The sequence below is a fragment of the Pangasianodon hypophthalmus genome, chromosome 27 (genome assembly GCF_027358585.1).
Source record: "Pangasianodon hypophthalmus isolate fPanHyp1 chromosome 27, fPanHyp1.pri, whole genome shotgun sequence".
Classification (NCBI taxonomy): Eukaryota; Metazoa; Chordata; class Actinopteri; order Siluriformes; family Pangasiidae; genus Pangasianodon; species Pangasianodon hypophthalmus.
In genome coordinates this window covers 18,059,507-18,077,326 of record NC_069736.1, presented here as the reverse complement: position 1 = coordinate 18,077,326, position 17,820 = coordinate 18,059,507, and the positions used below count along the sequence as shown (strand labels likewise).

The 17,820-nt window shown below is 42.3% G+C and overlaps 3 protein-coding genes across 3 annotated transcripts in view; 1 reads left to right on the top strand and 2 right to left on the bottom strand.

Annotated features, from left to right (window-relative positions):
• Nucleotides 1-5,624, bottom strand: part of tpcn1 (two pore segment channel 1) — a 13,326-nt gene extending 7,702 nt beyond the window's left edge. The window contains exon 1 of the mRNA XM_053230666.1: nucleotides 5,055-5,624. Coding sequence (XP_053086641.1) covers nucleotides 5,055-5,124 — 70 coding nt within the window. The 5' untranslated portion in view covers nucleotides 5,125-5,624. The remainder of the gene's footprint in view (nucleotides 1-5,054) is intronic.
• A 29-nt stretch (nucleotides 5,625-5,653) lies between these two features.
• iqcd (IQ motif containing D) lies at nucleotides 5,654-10,305 on the top strand. Its single transcript, XM_034300814.2, has 5 exons — nucleotides 5,654-6,031; nucleotides 6,860-7,504; nucleotides 7,944-8,177; nucleotides 8,788-8,859; nucleotides 9,780-10,305. Exons 2-5 carry the CDS (start codon nucleotides 6,950-6,952, stop codon nucleotides 10,068-10,070), a joined length of 1,152 nt encoding a protein of 383 aa, XP_034156705.2. The 5' UTR covers nucleotides 5,654-6,031; nucleotides 6,860-6,949; the 3' UTR covers nucleotides 10,071-10,305.
• Nucleotides 10,306-10,432: 127 nt separating this feature from the next.
• On the bottom strand, nucleotides 10,433-16,372 carry cfap73 (cilia and flagella associated protein 73). Its single transcript, XM_034300864.2, has 7 exons — nucleotides 16,115-16,372; nucleotides 14,835-14,940; nucleotides 14,626-14,730; nucleotides 12,507-12,707; nucleotides 12,151-12,372; nucleotides 11,338-11,496; nucleotides 10,433-11,220 (listed from the first exon to the last, which is right to left on the bottom strand). Exons 1-7 carry the CDS (start codon nucleotides 16,168-16,170, stop codon nucleotides 11,128-11,130), a joined length of 942 nt encoding a protein of 313 aa, XP_034156755.2. The 5' UTR covers nucleotides 16,171-16,372; the 3' UTR covers nucleotides 10,433-11,127.
• Between the last annotated feature and the right edge of the window lie 1,448 nt (nucleotides 16,373-17,820).

Here is a 17,820-nt window from a genome sequence, read left to right as displayed (position 1 = left end):
TCTGTCCCTCACCCTGCCTGTCCCCATGTACCCCGACTCGCTCACCGCCCCGTCCCCATGTACCCCGACACCATGACTGCCCCATCCAGTCCCCATGCCCCCCGATACTGTACCCATCTGCCCCGACACCATCACCATTCCGTCCCCATGCCCCGACACCATCACCATTCCGTCCCCATGCCCCGACACCATCACCATTCCGTCTCCATCTGCCACGACACCATCACCATTCCGTCTCCATGCCCCGACACCATCACCATTCCGTCTCCATCTGCCCCGACACCATCACCATTCCGTCTCCATGCCCCGACACCATCACCATTCCGTCTCCATCTGCCCCGACACCATCACCATTCCGTCTCCATCTGCCCCGACACCATCACCATTCCGTCTCCATCTGCCCCGACACCATCACCATTCCGTCTCCATGCCCCGACACCATCACCATTCCGTCTCCATCTGCCGACACCATCACCATTCCGTCTCCATCTGCCCCGACACCATCACCATTCCGTCTCCATCTGCCGACACCATCACCATTCCGTCTCCATGCCCCGACACCATCACCATTCCGTCTCCATCTGCCCCGACGCATCACCATTCCGTCCCCGTTTGCCCCGACACCATCACCATTCCGTCTCCATCTGCCCGGACACCATCACCATTCTGTCCCCATCTGCCCCGACACCATCACCATTCCGTCTCCATCTGCCCCGACACCATCACCATTCCGTCTCCATGCCCCGACACCATCACCATTCCGTCCCCTTTTGCCCTGACACTCTGACTGCCCCGTCCGGTCCCCTTGCACCCCGACACTGCACCCGTGTGCCCTACACTGTCCCCACTTCCTCCTTGTCATTTCCTCCTCCTTGTTGTTTCCTTATTTAGAACATTCACTTCTCTCTGTAACAATATTAGATGTAAATAAATACAAATAAGAGATTTAAACCACCTGCCCTCAGCCAGGATCAACTTTACACCCTGACTTCCAATTTAACTGAAGTTCAACAGATGCAAAAGTCGTTCCTGTGTTCTTTGCTCTCTGACGACATACGACATACGACATACCCTGATGGTTTGCATTTGTAACTCGGTGGCAAGCGTTCGTTAGGTATTTAGCTACAAGCGCCGTCCCTTTATGCTGAGATAGTCATAATAATAAATCTAAAAATAAAGCAGAATAAAATCAGAGCTGATGCAGCAGTTTAACATCAGCACAAAACTGCAGTAAACACAGCTGGTCTCCTTTCGTTACCACGTACCACACGGCCGAGTGAAAGTGGAAGTGTGCACCGGCCAATCGGCCGCCAGCTGACCACTTGCAGTTTCCATGGCGACAGACGTCACTGGTAGTCAGTTAAAATGGCAGAACTTCAGAGCATCAGCATTCGACTCATGAGAGACGGAATAGTTCCAACAGTGAAGGAAAAAAAATCCACAATTTGGAATTCCTTTACGTTCCATAAAAACTGAAATTTCTTAATGTTCCACAAATTTGGAATTTCTTAATGGCCGACAAAACTGAAAATCCTTTATGTTGCACAAATTTTGAATTCCTTTACTTTCTACAAATCTGAAATTCCTTTAAGTTCCACAAATTTGGAATTCCTCAACATGCTACAAATTTGGAATTCCTTTACATTCCACAAATATGAAATAAATTTACGTTCCACAAATTTGAAATTTCCTTGACAAATTTGAAAATTGAATCCATCGCGGAATACAGCCGACAGTGTCACACATCAGATCGGAAAACATCTGTGCACTGTTCACTTCCACCTGCTGCTCCTTGGGAAGGAAGTCTGTAATCCTCTGAGCGGAATGATAGGAAGAGATTCTCAGTCTTCCCCAATAACAAACCATGAACGTACTAGTAACTTAAAATAGCAAACCTCGTCCTGGTTCCTGAGTCACTGCTGTTTTGGTCTCCAGGCTGAAGTTCAGTTCTAGTGAGCGGAATGTTGTGAGGTTGAATCCCACGACTGTGAGAAATCCGCTCTCGGAATTTCAGCCATAAATCGGAATCGGTGAGCGCTGAATGACAGCTGCCAAATGACTAAATATAAAAATGTAAAAATAGGGGAGAGCCTCTTGGGTCACTTCCTCTTTGCCTGCTCCGTTTCCTCTTTCATCCTGGAAAAATGCCAGCGCAAAGCCGACAAGAACCGGACACGGAGTTTAATTCAAACCTATAAAGTTCTCAAAGTCCAGTTTCATTACTCCACCTTCATCAGGACAGCGGTTTTTACCGGAAAATACACAGGTTTTACATTTCAGTGGCTCTCCCGCTCCTCAGGAGTGAGTGGGAATGACGAATGACGCACGCTGAATGTCAGAATATATCAATTAACTGATCATCGACATGCTCCTGATTTATCTGATGGAGAGAAATCAAAACATCGTCCATCGAGCGACGAGCGACGAGCCTCTTTCACAGACTGACTGAGGAACAAAAAGTTCCAGAACAGGAAACTCCATCCAAAGTCCTACCTGTCCAACCGCATACACACACACACACATACATACACACACACACATACACACACACTCACTCTCACTAAAAGGTCACAGGAGCCTTCAACGGGACACAATCACCGGCGTGTGGAGTTGATCACGTGATCAGAGAGGAAAAAAACAATAAAAAGCATCTTGTCTGTCTGCTTTCATTAAAAAAAAATAATAATAAAAGATACAGCACGAAGAGATCACATCACACGTGTGTGTGTGTGTGTGTGTGTGTGTGTAGATAAAAATATAAAGAAGTGTTTGTTTTTTTTTCAGCACTGACAAAAGAGACAGCAGCGAGGGTTTCACAAGCACAAGAAGGTCCTGGTGCAGAGAGAGAGAGAGAGAGAGAGAGAGAGAGAGAGAGAGAGAGTGTGTGTGTGTGTGTGTGTGTGTGTGTGTGTGTGTGTGTGTGTGTGTGTGTCTGGGGGGCGGGGCATCAGACACTGCGCTGACACAGCATGTCGGTTCTGTGATTGCATGCATGCATGTACAAAAACCAGATTGCTGCGGTTGACATTCGGTCACATGACCATCTATGTCAGGAAACTTTTCCCTTAAAGAGACGGCGTCCCCATTTTTTGTTTGTTTATTTGTTTGTTTGTTTGTTTGTTTTACAGTGTGATGTAGTTAAATGTTAAAAGTGAAACTATTCTTTGGATGCTGATTCTGAGTTGATTTCTGTCTTGATTTGAGCGTTCACATCAAATTTGTAAGCGCTTTTTTTAAATCACGTTTCCATTTTTAAAACAAACTTTCAAAGTGGGCGGAGCTACGTATAACCTCCGTGAGCGACGTCCAGAATACACACAGCTTCTGACCAATCATGTCTAATATTCTAATTTTAAAAGATGTAGTTTATTTTAACCGCAGAACGTAACTAACACCATGCAGTTATGAATAAAATTGTGGTTGTCGTGGTAACACTGCTACTAAATAAATCGGCGATAAAATGACGACGTAAAATCAAGACTCTGTCGCAGAAATATTGTAACTAATGCAAGCTAACGTACTAGCAGTTAGTAAACCGGCTAGCTAGGTCTTTAATTATATTTCGCTATTAGAAATAGGGTAGCAGAAGGATGTGGGGGGCGTGTCCTAATTTGCATACTGTGCTTTATGTATATTCATAGATTCTGTTCGCAATTGCTCCTACAGCTATTTTTAGAAGTTCCTTGGGTATTAAAAATACACCAAACCTTTTATATTTTTAAATAGATTATTTTAATAGTTTAAAATTACACATTCAGGAGAATTTAAAGTCGAAGCGAACATTTTTGCTTGTTCTTAAAGGGACAGCGTCCTATTTTTCCTTTCATAAACAATACACATTGTCTATTAAAAGAAAATATATATATATACTGTATAACTATACACAGAACTATATCAGCTTGCTAACTGCCTGGCTAACTAGCTAGTAGGCTAAATAACTGACTAGCTAGCTAAATAACTAGCTATAAGACAGTTTTTTTTGCAATATTGCTATTTGTTAGTGTGTTAAAGCAGCAGTGTACAGCAAAGTCTATAATAGTGGTGTTAATGTAGCATACAGTTTATTTTAGCCGTGTTAGCATGAATTATCTTTCACGTAGCAGCAAAGATCAGATCAACAAACGACGAGGTTTCTGAGGTAAACGTCGCTGTAATAATGTAATGACTTTTAGGACGAAATGTTCCAGGAATGTGACTGAGAGATTTAAAAGTTTAGCCAAAACTATACAGCACTAAACCACGGCAACACTAACAGGACAAAAACTACACTACACCACTCCACACCACACCAGTAGGGGGCGCTGGAGTGTGAATTTTAGAAGTAGCACAAATAAATTGCAAATGCATGGTACATCTTATGCTTCCTGGACAAAGTATTAGCCCCTCCTCTACCCTGTCCATAAGTATTGGCACCCCTCTGTCCCATCCTGTAGTAGAAAGAGCAACATGGCAGCAGATATGATTTGACTAGTTGTTCATTCTCAGCGTCAGCGGTGCCGAGAGCCTCTGATAAAATAATGTTACTGACTCTTACTGACTCTTATAAAGAAGTTGAAAAAAAAACAGTCCTCTGAAATGCCTTGTTTTCTCCACCACGTGATGGTTAGATGGTTAGATGAAAGAATATTGTGAAGGAAGACACACACACCGAAGATCCAAGTTCACAGCTAACAAGCTGCTATATACTGTAGAGCAAGACACGCCCCCTGGGGCGGAGCAAATACCTTCTAGAGAGCATTTAAATGGACAGACACGAGATTAGTACAGGATGAGTCATCCGAAAACTGTTTTCTCAAAAGTGACCAGATGTAAAGATGAAAATATCTCCAAAATATTTGAGTTTTTTTCTTCTTTTGTTCTTTTCAGGGACAAAAAGCTGAACCACTTTTGATTTCAGGGACACTTTAAAAAAAAAAACAATACTGCTGCATACACACACACACACACACACACACACACACACACACTCTCTCTCTCTCTCAGTTGAAGCTGAAATGATGGTGGAATGAAAGTAAAGCTGCTGAACTTTTCTGAAGCATCAGATAAACACTCACTCTCCTCCAGCAGATCAGCTGTTTCATCCCAGGTTAAGATGAGAGGCACATCATCATCCCCGTCAGACATCCTGCACTTTTCTGTCTGAAATCCTGCTCTGTCTGTAAATTAACACCTGCACACTCACATCTGCTCACATCTGCTCACATCTGCTCACACACACACCCTGTAAACCTAAAAGCTGCATCAAGTCTGAGCATGTTACTGCTTCTGTCTCAAAGTTACACTCCTAAACCTCGAGCAAAACCTCGTTTTTATTTCCTGTCAGAGGTGAAAAACATCAGCAGCAACTCAACCCTGTCCTGCACACAGCTGACATACTACAGATAACACACTTTTCCTATTCTTTATACTCTCTAATATACTTCATGCTCAAATTACACGAAACCGAATAGCGAAACTAACACTAGTCGGATATGCTAGCTAACTTCACTAACAGCGACACTGCGGCTGTGTCCTAAAATGTGCTCTCCTTAAACATAAACTCACTATATAGTGTGCACGGGTTATTATTTATCGCCCTGCGTAGTGCACTTCAATAGCAAACACGGCGCCATATTGGATTCAACCATAAGCGGCACTGAAGCAACTTTACGCCATGATTTTACGACAGTGCCGCAAAACCCCCAGTGTGAATGACGTGTTGCGAGAAACATTTCATAACATAAGTGACGCAAAAAACACTGACGCTACGATAAACCAAAATATATAAATAATATGTAATATAATTATATCACAGTTATACAATGGTATAATGGTACAATGGTATAACTGTATAAAGTGGTTTAGTTTAAAGATTAAGAAATTTAAACGTCAACAAGCGCCGTGGCACCGTTGTCATAGCAACGGTGTCATAGCAACGTACACAAAACCCACTTTCAGTTCTTTTCATATCCAAAGCAACTTTAGGAAGTCTTGTAATAAAGATTAAAAAGTGTGCGTTTATTTTCTGAAGACGTTTTATACAGAGAAAGCGGTGAGTAAATAGAGTTTAATAAACTTAATAATAGTTATTTCAGTAACTAGTATTATTATTATTACACTAACGTTCCACTTCCTGTTTCTGGTCTTAAATTTGTTTATTTGTTTGTTTGTTTGTTGTTGTTGTTGTTTTTATTATTAGCAGTAGTAGTCATTATGAGATATTTTTGCTATATAATATGTATTATGTTAACCAATATTTGACTCATATATTACAGATTATTTTATTGTTTTATTTTAGATTATATTAATATATTTTAATATCTTGTTTACACTAAAGAAAAAAAAGATACAGCAAGAGTGAGTCTGAAAACAGTTTATTTCATTTCAAACAGAATTCATGTCTGAAATGTCTGATGTTTTCGGACTTTAACATTAAGCGTGTAAAATATAAAATAATTAATTGCATTAAAATGCAAAATTTCAATCACACTTTTCTTTTTCAAGATCTTTTCAATCTGCTTTTTTCAATTTAAAAGTCACTACATGAAACATTAAAAAAATAAATAAACACATGATCAGTAAATGTGAGGTGTGTTAGAGACGCTGAGGAAAATACAGGAAAGTCTAAAGAGAACAGATTTACAGATTTTATGTGTTTTAAGTGTGTGTTCCTCTCACAATCCAGACTTTATCCAAAAAAAAAAAAAAGAAAAAAAAAAAAAAAAAAAAAGCTTTCTGAATTTGCAGTCTCTTTCTTTCTGGAAATGAGGGATTTTACAGCCAGGATCCTGCGTCTGCTCTCCTGGTGATATTTTTTTGATAAACCTGTGTGTACTGATTAAAGCGATACAGACTGATGATGAATCTGCGTTATTCTCAGAGCTAATCTCCGCTAATCAGGGCCTCGGGAGGTTCCGCAGCGCCTCCTGCTGGTCACACTGCACCAGCGGCACCTGGTCCGCGAAACAAAATGGCCGCCGCGAGCAGGAAGAGGCTTGTGTGTCCGGAAGCTCAGCGCATCATCAGCGTGCTGGACGAGTGCGTGCGTAAGATAGACGTGTTGTCGCTTCTGCCGTGTGAGCTGGTGCGTCCTGAGCGCGTCTCTCAGGAGCTCGGAGACGCGGCGGTGGAGTCGCTCAGAGAACACCTGCGGCTGTCCGAGGAGTATCGCTCGCTGCAGAACACGGACACGAGGAGAGACGAGGCGATCACACGAGCCCTGCAGGACTCGCTGAGGAACTTCCTGCGCCATGTGAGGCCTCACAAAGAGGCGGAGTCGGTGAAGGCAGCGCTCCAAGGGGCGGGGCCAATCATCGAGGAGGACCAGAAGGCTGTGCAGGAACTGGGGGCGGGGCTACGGGAGCTCAGAGACGTGCTAATGGAGCGGCTGATGACCACGCCCCGAGAGGAACGGGAACGCAGGAGACACGGCCAGGAAGTGAGACAGAGACAACAACGTAACGCAGAGTTCCTTCACACGCTGGAGCAGGAAGTGAACGCGGCGAAAAACCACCGAGACAAAGTGGTGAGGAACAGCAGCACGCTCTCTCTCTCTCTCTATCTGTCTCTCTATCTGTCTCTCTATCTATCTGTCTCTCTCTCTATCTGTCTCTCTCTCTCTCTCTCTCTGTCTCTCTCTCTCTCTCTCTCTCTCTCTCTCTCTATATATATATATATATATATATATATATATATATCTGTCTCTATCTCTCTCTCTCTCTGTCTCTCTCTCTCTGTCTGTCTCTCTCTCTCTCTCTCTCTCTCTCTCTCTCTGTCTCCCTCTCTCTCTCTCTCTACATCTGCCTGTCTCTCTCTCTCTCTGTCTGTCCGTCTGTCTCCCTCTCTCTCTCTCTCATTCTCTCTCTTATTCTCTCTGTCTATCTCTCTCTGACTGTCTTTCCCATTCTGTCTCTCTCTTTCTCTCTCTCTTTCTCTCTCTCTCTCTCCATGTTTCTCTCTCTCAGATCAGTAAGAAGGATGGAGAGATCCGGTGTATGAAAGATTCCCTCTGTCAGATGGAGAGAGTGTGGGAGGAGTTTTTGCAGCAGGCGCAGAAAAAGGCGGAGCAGCAGCACCAATCAGATCAGAAGAACTCGGAGATGAAACTCCTCCGCCTCCAGGAAGAAGCCAATCAGCTGCGAGCTCAGCTCGACCACCTCACCACGCAGCACAGAGAGAGAGAGGCGACGCTGCGCAAGGTGTGTGTGTGTGTGTGTGTGTGTGTGTGAGATGTCTAATCACAGAATATCACATTATTATGATTTAGTGTTAAAAGTGAGAAATAAAGATGAACTTATGAAATTAAAGGTGAAATTTAAGATGAACTTTAATAAAAGAAAAAAGAAAAAGAAGAACACAAATTTGAAAATTTGTCTATTTAAGGTAAAATAAGACTCGTGTCTGACGTGATGATTTCAGAATAAAGTAATAAAATCCAGATGAAGTTGATTCCTGATGTCACTTACGTTATAGCAGCTATAACCAGTCGTTCCCTCACCAGCCTTTTTGCTTTCTTTCTGTTGAAGTTAATAAGATTTTTAAAAAAACGCAAAGAAGCGTAAACTCCTCCGTCCTGAAGATATCGAAAACTTAAAGTTACAGCTTTACCTCTGACTGTTACAAAGCGCTGACACTGGAGACTCCTTCCATCAATGTAAAATAAACATCTCCTTACTTCAAGAAAACGCCACCATGTCTACAATTTCTCTTATCCGTTTATCATCAGCGGAGCGTCCGCCGTACACGTCCCTGTGAACGAGCTGTTACTATAGAAACGATTTCCTCACTGATTTTTTTTTTTCTCTGCAGAAGAACGACAAGGTGGAGACTGAGATTGAAAACTGGATTCAGAAGTACGATATGGAAATGGAAGAGAAACAGGTCAGGGTGTGCACAGTTCCTGTTCTGTCTGAGTTCCTGTTTCTAAACCACACAGAGCACATTTCAGTGTGATGCACTCCACACACACTTCTGTGCAAAAGTCTTAAGCTCATGTAAAGAATTGCTATAGAGCAAAGATGTCTTCAGAAATAATGAAATTAAATGTTTCTACATTAAAAAATCCTATAAAGAGCAGTAAACAGTAATAAATGAAACAAAGTCAGTATTTAATGTGACGATCCTTCACTTTAAATAAATAAACAGTGTCTGAGGTGCAGTGTGTGCAGTTTTATAAGGAAATGAGCTGGAAGTGTTACTGAGCATCTTGCAGAAGCAGCCACAGTTCTTCTGGAGACTTTGACTGTCGACTCGCTTCTTATTTCTGCAGCGAAACCCAGCAGCCTTCATTATGTTTTTATCTGAAAAGTGTCTCTTATGGAATCTGCTGCTTTCTTTACTGACATACAAACATTTTTCTGTAACATTTCATTTTGTGCTGGAAAACTAATGTTTGGAATCTAAAATGTTTTTGTACTGAATCAATAATGTAGAAGTCAGAAAATAAACATCTATAACAAAGTTTGTACTAAAAAAAATAGGGTGCCAAGACTTTTGCACAGTAGGGTCATAATGATGGAGAATTTTAATTTTGTTTGAAATCACATCAATGACTTTTTTTATAAAATGACGAGTTTATAAACACTAGAAGTTCTCTGGCTCTGTCCTTGTGCTATGCAAATGGTTCTAAATAAAAAAGACCTGACTTCTGATTTTCAGTTGAAATTGTTTATTTTGTATTTGGGATTTACACGTGGACGCTTTTACGCTTCAGTTCGGTTCCCGTATAAAGCTCACGAGCGTGTTCCACCTGTTGAAGATTTGAGTGTTTCTGTTTAAGGCTTGTTTTCTGCCGTGCGCAGGAGAAGCTGGAGCGTCTGATGCAGACGTACGAGGAGGAGCGGGCGGAGCTGCTCCAGCTGCAGGAACACTACGCCGTGTTGGAGCTCGAGCACTCGCAGATCATGGAGGAGAGACGGAGAGAGCGCGAGCGACGAGAGGAGGAGGAAAGAGAGAGAGAGGCGAAGAGTCGAGCCGCCGTCGTCATCCAGGCGTTCTGGAGAGGATGGAGAGTCCGCAAGGCCATGAAGAACAGAACCAAGGGCAAGAAGGGCAAGAAGGGCAAGAAGGGCAAAGGGAAGAAGGGCAAGTGAAGAAGAAGACGACGCACAGAGATTTTAAATATTTATTACACCACAGCGCTGCTCAAATCTGCGACCTGATTGGTCAGAAGGGGTTCTTCAGGTCACATGACAAGCTGCATTATTTTTTTTTTTTGGTTTGTTTGTTTTATTAACTTTAAGAGTGAGGGAACGACTGTTTATAGCTGCTATAACATAAGTGAAAAGACGTTCCACAGCATTAAACGTAATCAGAAACGGATAAAAAGTATGTCTTGTCGTTCTTTAATTAATGAAATTGTATCTGTTGCTATATTACTGTGGTGTAAGAGGAATAAAACGCACGGGGAACGTGCCGTTATAGGAAAATAATCTAACTCCGCTTCAGCACACCACCCAGTCACTGATTATTTTCCTATAACAGCACCACACGGAGTGTGTTATTCCTTACATCTTGATTAGAAGATGAAGTGTGTGATATTGTACGTGTGGTTTATTTCCCTGATGTTCCAGATCTGAGCCATTAAAACATTAACAGATAGTAAAAGCGCTGATTAGTCACATGATCAGGGTCGTGCAGCGTGAGCAGTGTGTCGCCGCAAATTCAAAACGAAACCTACGACACACTCTTTTATTCGTTTTCTTTTCTTTTTAAATGAATTACATCTGAAAAAAGTCAATATGAACAAATATTCGATGCCTAGCGGTAATTTCGATAACGTGCAGCTAGTCAAGTGGACGCACGCTGATGATGTAACATCACGACGTCTACTGCATACCAGATAAACGAAAAAAACAGTGAATGTACAATAAATTCCTTTTATTTGAAAAAAAAAAAGATCTGAAATGTAATACATGATGTTCTATAATGATATAAAAATATTCTCAGTAACTTTTTTTTTTTTTTTGCCAGAAGAAATTCTCTACATTAATGCGGAATACATGAAATAAACAACTATGACAAAATGCATAGAAAAATTAGGGTGCCTAAACTTTTGCACAGTACGTGTATAGTGTTTATTTGTCAGACAGATTGTAACAGTGTGTGTCGTACAACACTGGCTGTGTGTGTGTGTGTGTGTGCAGACTTTTACTCCCCGTCACTCAGCCTGGAGGATCTGCTGCTTCTGTCTGATCTGAGATGCGCGAGGATCTCGGCCCGATCCTCGATATACAGCCGAACCTACAAAAAATAAATAATAAATCCAAACTCTGATGCTGATGATAATGTGTGTGTGATGTATTTGTGTGTGTGTGTGTGTGTGTGTGTGTGTGTGTGTGTGTGTGTGGGGTCACTCACCCGGTCCAGCTGTTCCACAGTGTCGTCCACATCAACGCCTTCGTCTCCGCCCGTGATGCCGCCGGTCATGTGATAAAGGTTAAGGGTCACCACCTTTATCTGACTCAACAGATGCGTCTCTTTCACCGCCGCAGCCTGGATGTGATTCCTTGACAACTCCTGTAATTAATAAATAAATATAATAATAATTATTATTATTGTTATTATCATTATTATAAACATACCAGTAATCAGCGGGGTCCAAGCACCACTCTGCACACTCAACATTGTAACTTCTACTAAAGTAGCGCTCATTCGTCATTTACAGCTGTTTACATGATCCAAGCTCCGCCCACAAGGGGTTGATTGGCATACACCTGCGATATTGTTTAGAAATGTGAACATGTTTTTGATCATTATTAAGCATCAGTGAGTTCAGTTTTCTGATCCTAGGATTAGTGTGCAAAAAAAAAAAAAAAAAAAAAAAACACGTAGGTATTTGCATATTGTGCAAATTAGCTTAAGAATCAAAGTGGGTGGAGCTAAACAGGTCTACAATATGACACAATGCTATAGTGCCTTCTTTAGTCCAATCAGGTTTAGACCAAAGTTTCATGTCTTTACTCACAATCACAAGTTATACTGAAGAAGAAGAAGAAGAAGAAGAGCTGTATCAGTAAGCAGTGATGAGCGGGGTCCAAGCACCACTCAACATTGTAATTTCTGTGGAAGTTTAAATGATCCAAGCTCCGCCCACAAGGGTTTGATTGCTCTGTGTGAAATCACTGGGGGTGGATCTCAGCGGTGGATATTGTGAGCAGACAGTGACAGTACCTGCGCGAGTGTGTGAGACAGGACGTTGTCCAGCTCGGTCTGTAGCTGTGACAGCGTGTTGCTGTACTGCAGTAAGATGGAGTTTTGTTCGCTGACGTAGCGTCTCAGCTCTAAGCTGTCGCTCTCTCTCTGTCTCTCCATCTCGCTCTGCCGTCTCAGCAGGTGCTCTCGCGTCGACATCAGCGTCTCGAAGCGAGCCACAAGCTGCCCGACGTCCTCAAACTGGAAAACAGAAACTCCACGGTCATGACTCAAGTGTGTTTCTACCCCAGGAGGCGGTCGGTCATGTGACTCTCGGTCAGGTGACTCTCGGTCAGGTGACTCTCGGTCAGGTGACTCTCGGTCAGGTGACTCACCTTCGTGGCCGTCTTCAGTACGGTGTGTAAGAACTCACAGTAGACTCTGAAGCGCTCGACTCTCGCACGCAGTTTCTCCTTTTTCACCAGCAGGGCGGCGATGTGTGTGTGTAACAGCTCCAGCTCTCGCTCTCGCTCTCTCAGCACGGCTCGCTCAGACTCCGCCTTCTTCACACCTCTCGCTCGCTTAGCATCGTTCTCCTGAGAGAGAGAGACAGAGAGAGAGAGAGAGAGAGAGACAGAGAGAGATGGAGAGAGAGACGGAGAGAGAGAGAGAGAGAGACAGACAGACAGAGAGAGAGAGAGAGAGACAGAGAGAGAGACGGAGAGAGAGAGACAGAGAGAGACAGAGAGAGAGACGGAGAGAGAGACAGACAGAGAGAGAGAAGGAGAGAGAGACGGAGAGAGAGAGAGAGAGAGAGACAGAGAGAGAGACGGAAAGAGAGACAGACAGAGAGAGAGAAGGAGAGAGAGACGGAGAGAGAGAGAGAGAGAGACAGAGAGAGAGACGGAAAGAGAGACAGAGAGAGAGACGGAAAGAGAGACAGACAGAGAGAGAGATGGAGAGAGAGAGAGAGAGAGACAGAGAGAGAGAGAGAGACAGAGAGAGAGACGGAGAGAGAGAGAGAGAGAGACAGAGAGAGAGAGACAGACAGAGAGCAAGAAATTCCAAATCAGTAACAGTCATACTATCATTGTAGATAAACAGGTAGACAGACAGACACAGAGATAGATAGATAGATACACTATATTACCAAAAGTATTCAGTCACCTGCCTTGACTCACATATGAACTTAAGTGCCATTCCATTCCTAACCCATAGGGTTCAATATGATGTCGGTCCACCTTTTGCAGCTATTACAGCTTCAACTCTTCTGGGAAGGCTGTCCACAAGGTTGAGGAGTGTGTTTATAGGAATTTTTGACCATTCTTCCAAAAGCGCATTGGTGAGGTCACACCCTGATGTTGGTCGAGAAGGCCTGGCTCTCAGTCTCCGCTCTAATTCATCCCAAAGGTCTTCTATCGGGTTCAGGTCAGTCAAGTTCATCCACACCAGACTCTGTCATCCATGTCTTTATGAACCTTGCTTTGTGCTCTGGTGCACAGTCATGTTGGAAGAGGAAGGGGCCCGCTCCAAACTGTTCCCACAAGGTTGGGAGCATGGAATTGTCCAAAATGTTTTGGTATCCTGAAGCATTCAAAGTTCCTTTCACTGGAACTAAGGGGCCAAGCACAACTCCTGAAAAACAACCCCACACCATAATTCCTCCTCCACCAAATTTCACACTCGGCACAATGCAGTCCGAAATGTACCGTTCTCCTGGCAACCTCCAAACCCAGACTCGTCCATCAGATTGCCAGATGGAAAAGCGTGATTCATCACTCCAGAGAACGCGTCTCCACTGCTCTAGAGTCCAGTGGCGGCGTGCTTTACACCACTGCATCCGACGCTTTGCATTGCACTTGGTGATGTGTGGCTTGGATGCAGCTGCTCGGCCATGGAAACCCATTCCATGAAGCTCTCTGCGTACTGCACTTGGGCTAATCTGAAGGTCACATGAAGTTTGGAGCTCTGTAGCAATTGACTGTGAAGAAAGTCGACGACCTCTTTGCACTATGCGCTTCAGCATCCGCTGACCCCTCTCCGTCAGTTTACGTGGCCTACCACTTCGTGGCTGAGTTGCTGTTGTTCCCAAACTCTTCCATTTTGTTATGATAAAGCTGACAGTTGACTGTGGAATATTTAGGAGCGAGGAAATTTCACGACTGGATTTGTTGCACAGGTGGCATCCTATGACAGTTCCACGCTGGAATTCACTGAGCTCCTGAGAGCGGCCCATTCTTTCACAAATGTTTGTAAAAACAGTCTGCATGCCTAAGTGCTTGATTTTATACACCTGTGGCCAGGCCAAGTGATTAGGACACCTGATTCTGATCATTTGGATGGGTGACCGAATACTTTTGGTAATATAGTGTATGTATATATATATATATATATATATATATATATATATATATATATATATATATATATATATAAAAGGGTTAGCAACATTGTAAATGATGACACAGAGACAGATAGATAGATAGATAGATAGATAGATAGATAGACACTTACTTTGAGAAATTTGTCAAACTTCAGTAAAGAGTCTTTAAGATTTTCTTCTTCTTTCTTCAACTCGTCTCTTCTCTGTCTGAGACTCTCTCTCTTTACCTCAAACTCCTTCACACACACACACACACACACATACACACACACACACACACCATGTGTATAAATGAACTGATGATAGATTGTGTAACAGTGTAAGTATCTGAGTGTGTTACCCGTCTCTGAGTCCTCAACACACCGTCCACGTGTTTAATCTGTCTGCGCTTTTCCAGTAGACATGTGACTCCTGAACACACACCCTTTTCCTGCACGCTAACACTCCTGTAACACACACACACACACACACACAGTTACTTCACTACATCAGTGCAACATTACACACACAATCACAGCAGAGGAATCAGGACAAACAGAAATAAAATACAAAGAGGAAAAAAAATATTAAAAATTAAAACAAATAGAAATACAATGTGTGAAAATTGAAATATGACATTTGTTTAAAGACAATCAAAAACAAGATTTTTAAAATGAAAAAAAAAAACTTGAGATGAGAACTTAGAGAAATGAGACCTTTAAAATAAAAATAAAAATAGATCATGTAAAAACAGGATAAAGAAAAATATTAACTCAAACATTAACTCAAAGACACACAGAGACGAGGTATTTAAAGACAAAGACCAAGAGAAATGAAATGATGAAAGACAAGACAAATAAAAAAACAATTTATTTTTTAAATAAAACCAACAAAAACAATAAATTTAAAGGAAAAAAGAGGAGAGAAAATAAAACATAACAACACTGCAAATAGAAATAAGAAATGAGGAATGAGACATGTAAAATAAAAATAAAACGAGGACACGGAAATATGAAACACACATAATATAACAATTTAAAACAGCAGATAGAAAGAAGATTTTTAAAATAAAAATCAGAACCATGGGATAAAGAGAAATATGAGTTTTTAATAATAAGACATTTAAAGACAAAGAGAGAAAAAAACTGATGAGATAAAGTTTGATTATGATAAAATAAATTAGTTTTAATAAAGAGTATTTTAAAGAAATTTAAAGATGAGATAAAGACATTTACAGAAAACATGTAAAATAAAAAACTAAGACATTATTAACAGATGAGAAAAATAAAAAGAGAATATTTAAACACACAGTAAAAAGATAAAATTAGGGATAAAAAAGACAAATAAAAAAGCGACTAACATCTAATCATGTGACTGATTTTTTTTTTTTGGCAATATGAGCACTATTTAACATTTATAGTAAAATGAGGCTCATTCCTTTAACTCACTGGTTACAGTATTATCACTTTATCACTTCCGCTTTGTCTCTGATTTAAACTTTCATGATTTTTTGTCAGAATGTGTCTCAGGAAGAGAAAAACTGATCAGATTGTGTCCAGGAAACTTCCTTCACACTTCACTGTGTGTCTCTGGAGTTTAAAAGTTCAACACACACATTAATGAGGAAAATCATCTTCTTACTCTGAGAGGTGTTCCTCAAAAACAGTCCTGATGCACTCCTCCAACTTCACACTCATTTTCTCTCCCACTCTTTACAATCCTCTTCCAGAAAATCACCTCGAGTTCACACTGTTTTTTCTGTTGTCGTTTCCACGGAAACCAGAACCCGGAAGTGACTCTGTCGCCCTCAAGTGGAGAAAAAGCGACAGAGTCACACAGTCACAGAGTCACAGTCACACATTCAAACAGTCACACAGTCACACAATCACAGAGTCACAGAGTCACACAGTCACACAGTCACAGAGTCACACAGTCACAGAGTCACACAGTCACACAGTCACACAGTCACAGAGTCACACAGTCACACAGTCACAGAGTCACACAGTCACACAGTCACACAGTCACAGAGTCACACAGTCACACAGTCACAGAGTCACACAGTCACACAGTCACAGAGTCACAGAGTCACACAGTCACACAGTCACAGAGTCACAGAGTCACACAGTCACACAGTCACACAGTCACAGAATCCCAGAGTCACACAGTCACACAGTCACACAGTCACAGAGTCACACAGTCACACAGTCACACAGTCACAGAGTCACACAGTCACACAGTCACAGAATCCCAGAGTCACACAGTCACACAGTCACACAGTCACAGAGTCACAGAGTCACACAGTCACACAGTCACAGAATCCCAGAGTCACACAGTCACACAGTCACACAGTCACACAGTCACAGAGTCACACAGTCACAGAGTCACAGAGTCACACAGTCACAGAGTCACACAGTCACACAGTCACACAGTCACACAGTCACACAGTCACACAGTCACACAGGCTCAGAGTCACACAGTCACAGAGTCACAGAGTCACACATTCAAACAGTCACAGAGTCACAGAGGCTCAGAGTCACAGAGTCACACAGTCACACAGTCACAGAGTCACAGAGTCACAGAGTCACACATTTAAACAGTCACAGAGTCACACATTCAAACAGTCACACAGTCACACAATCACAGAGTCACACAGTCACACAGTCACAGAGTCACACAGTCACACAGTCACACAGGCTCAGAGTCACACAGTCACAGAGTCACAGAGTCACACATTCAAACAGTCACAGAGTCACAGAGGCTCAGAGTCACAGAGTCACACAGTCACACAGTCACAGAGTCACAGAGTCACAGAGTCACACATTTAAACAGTCACAGAGTCACACATTCAAACAGTCACACAGTCACACAATCACAGAGTCACACAGTCACACAGTCACAGAGTCACACAGTCACACAGTCACACAGGCTCAGAGTCACACAGTCACAGAGTCACAGAGTCACACATTCAAACAGTCACAGAGTCACAGAGGCTCAGAGTCACAGAGTCACACAGTCACACAGTCACAGAGTCACAGAGTCACAGAGTCACACATTTAAACAGTCACAGAGTCACACATTCAAACAGTCACACAGTCACACAATCACAGAGTCACACAGTCACAGAGTCACACAGTCACAGAGGCTCAGAGTCACACAGTCACACAGTCACACAGTCACAGAGTCACAGAGGCTCAGAGTCACACAGTCACAGAGTCACACAGTCACAGAGGCTCAGAGGCTCAGGCTGGATCATAAAAAATTACACACAGCTTCCCAAACAGCAAAAAACTACAGAAAATAAATTAGAAAATAATTAAAAGAAAGGAGTCATATATATATATATATAT

Excerpts from the sequence above, each read along its gene's own strand:
- cfap73 (XM_034300864.2), bottom strand. The coding sequence starts at position 16,170 with ATGAGTGTGAAGTTGGAGGAGTGCATCAGGACTGTTTTTGAGGAACAC. Across the intron at positions 11,497-12,150 it reads TGTCTCACACACTCGCGCAG|GAGTTGTCAAGGAATCACAT; the intron begins GTACTGTCACTG and ends TATTAATTACAG. Across the intron at positions 11,221-11,337 it reads CTGTGGAACAGCTGGACCGG|GTTCGGCTGTATATCGAGGA; the intron begins GTGAGTGACCCC and ends TATTTTTTGTAG.
- iqcd (XM_034300814.2), top strand. The coding sequence starts at position 6,950 with ATGGCCGCCGCGAGCAGGAAGAGGCTTGTGTGTCCGGAAGCTCAGCGC. Across the intron at positions 7,505-7,943 it reads AAAACCACCGAGACAAAGTG|ATCAGTAAGAAGGATGGAGA; the intron begins GTGAGGAACAGC and ends TCTCTCTCTCAG. Across the intron at positions 8,178-8,787 it reads GAGAGGCGACGCTGCGCAAG|AAGAACGACAAGGTGGAGAC; the intron begins GTGTGTGTGTGT and ends TTTTCTCTGCAG.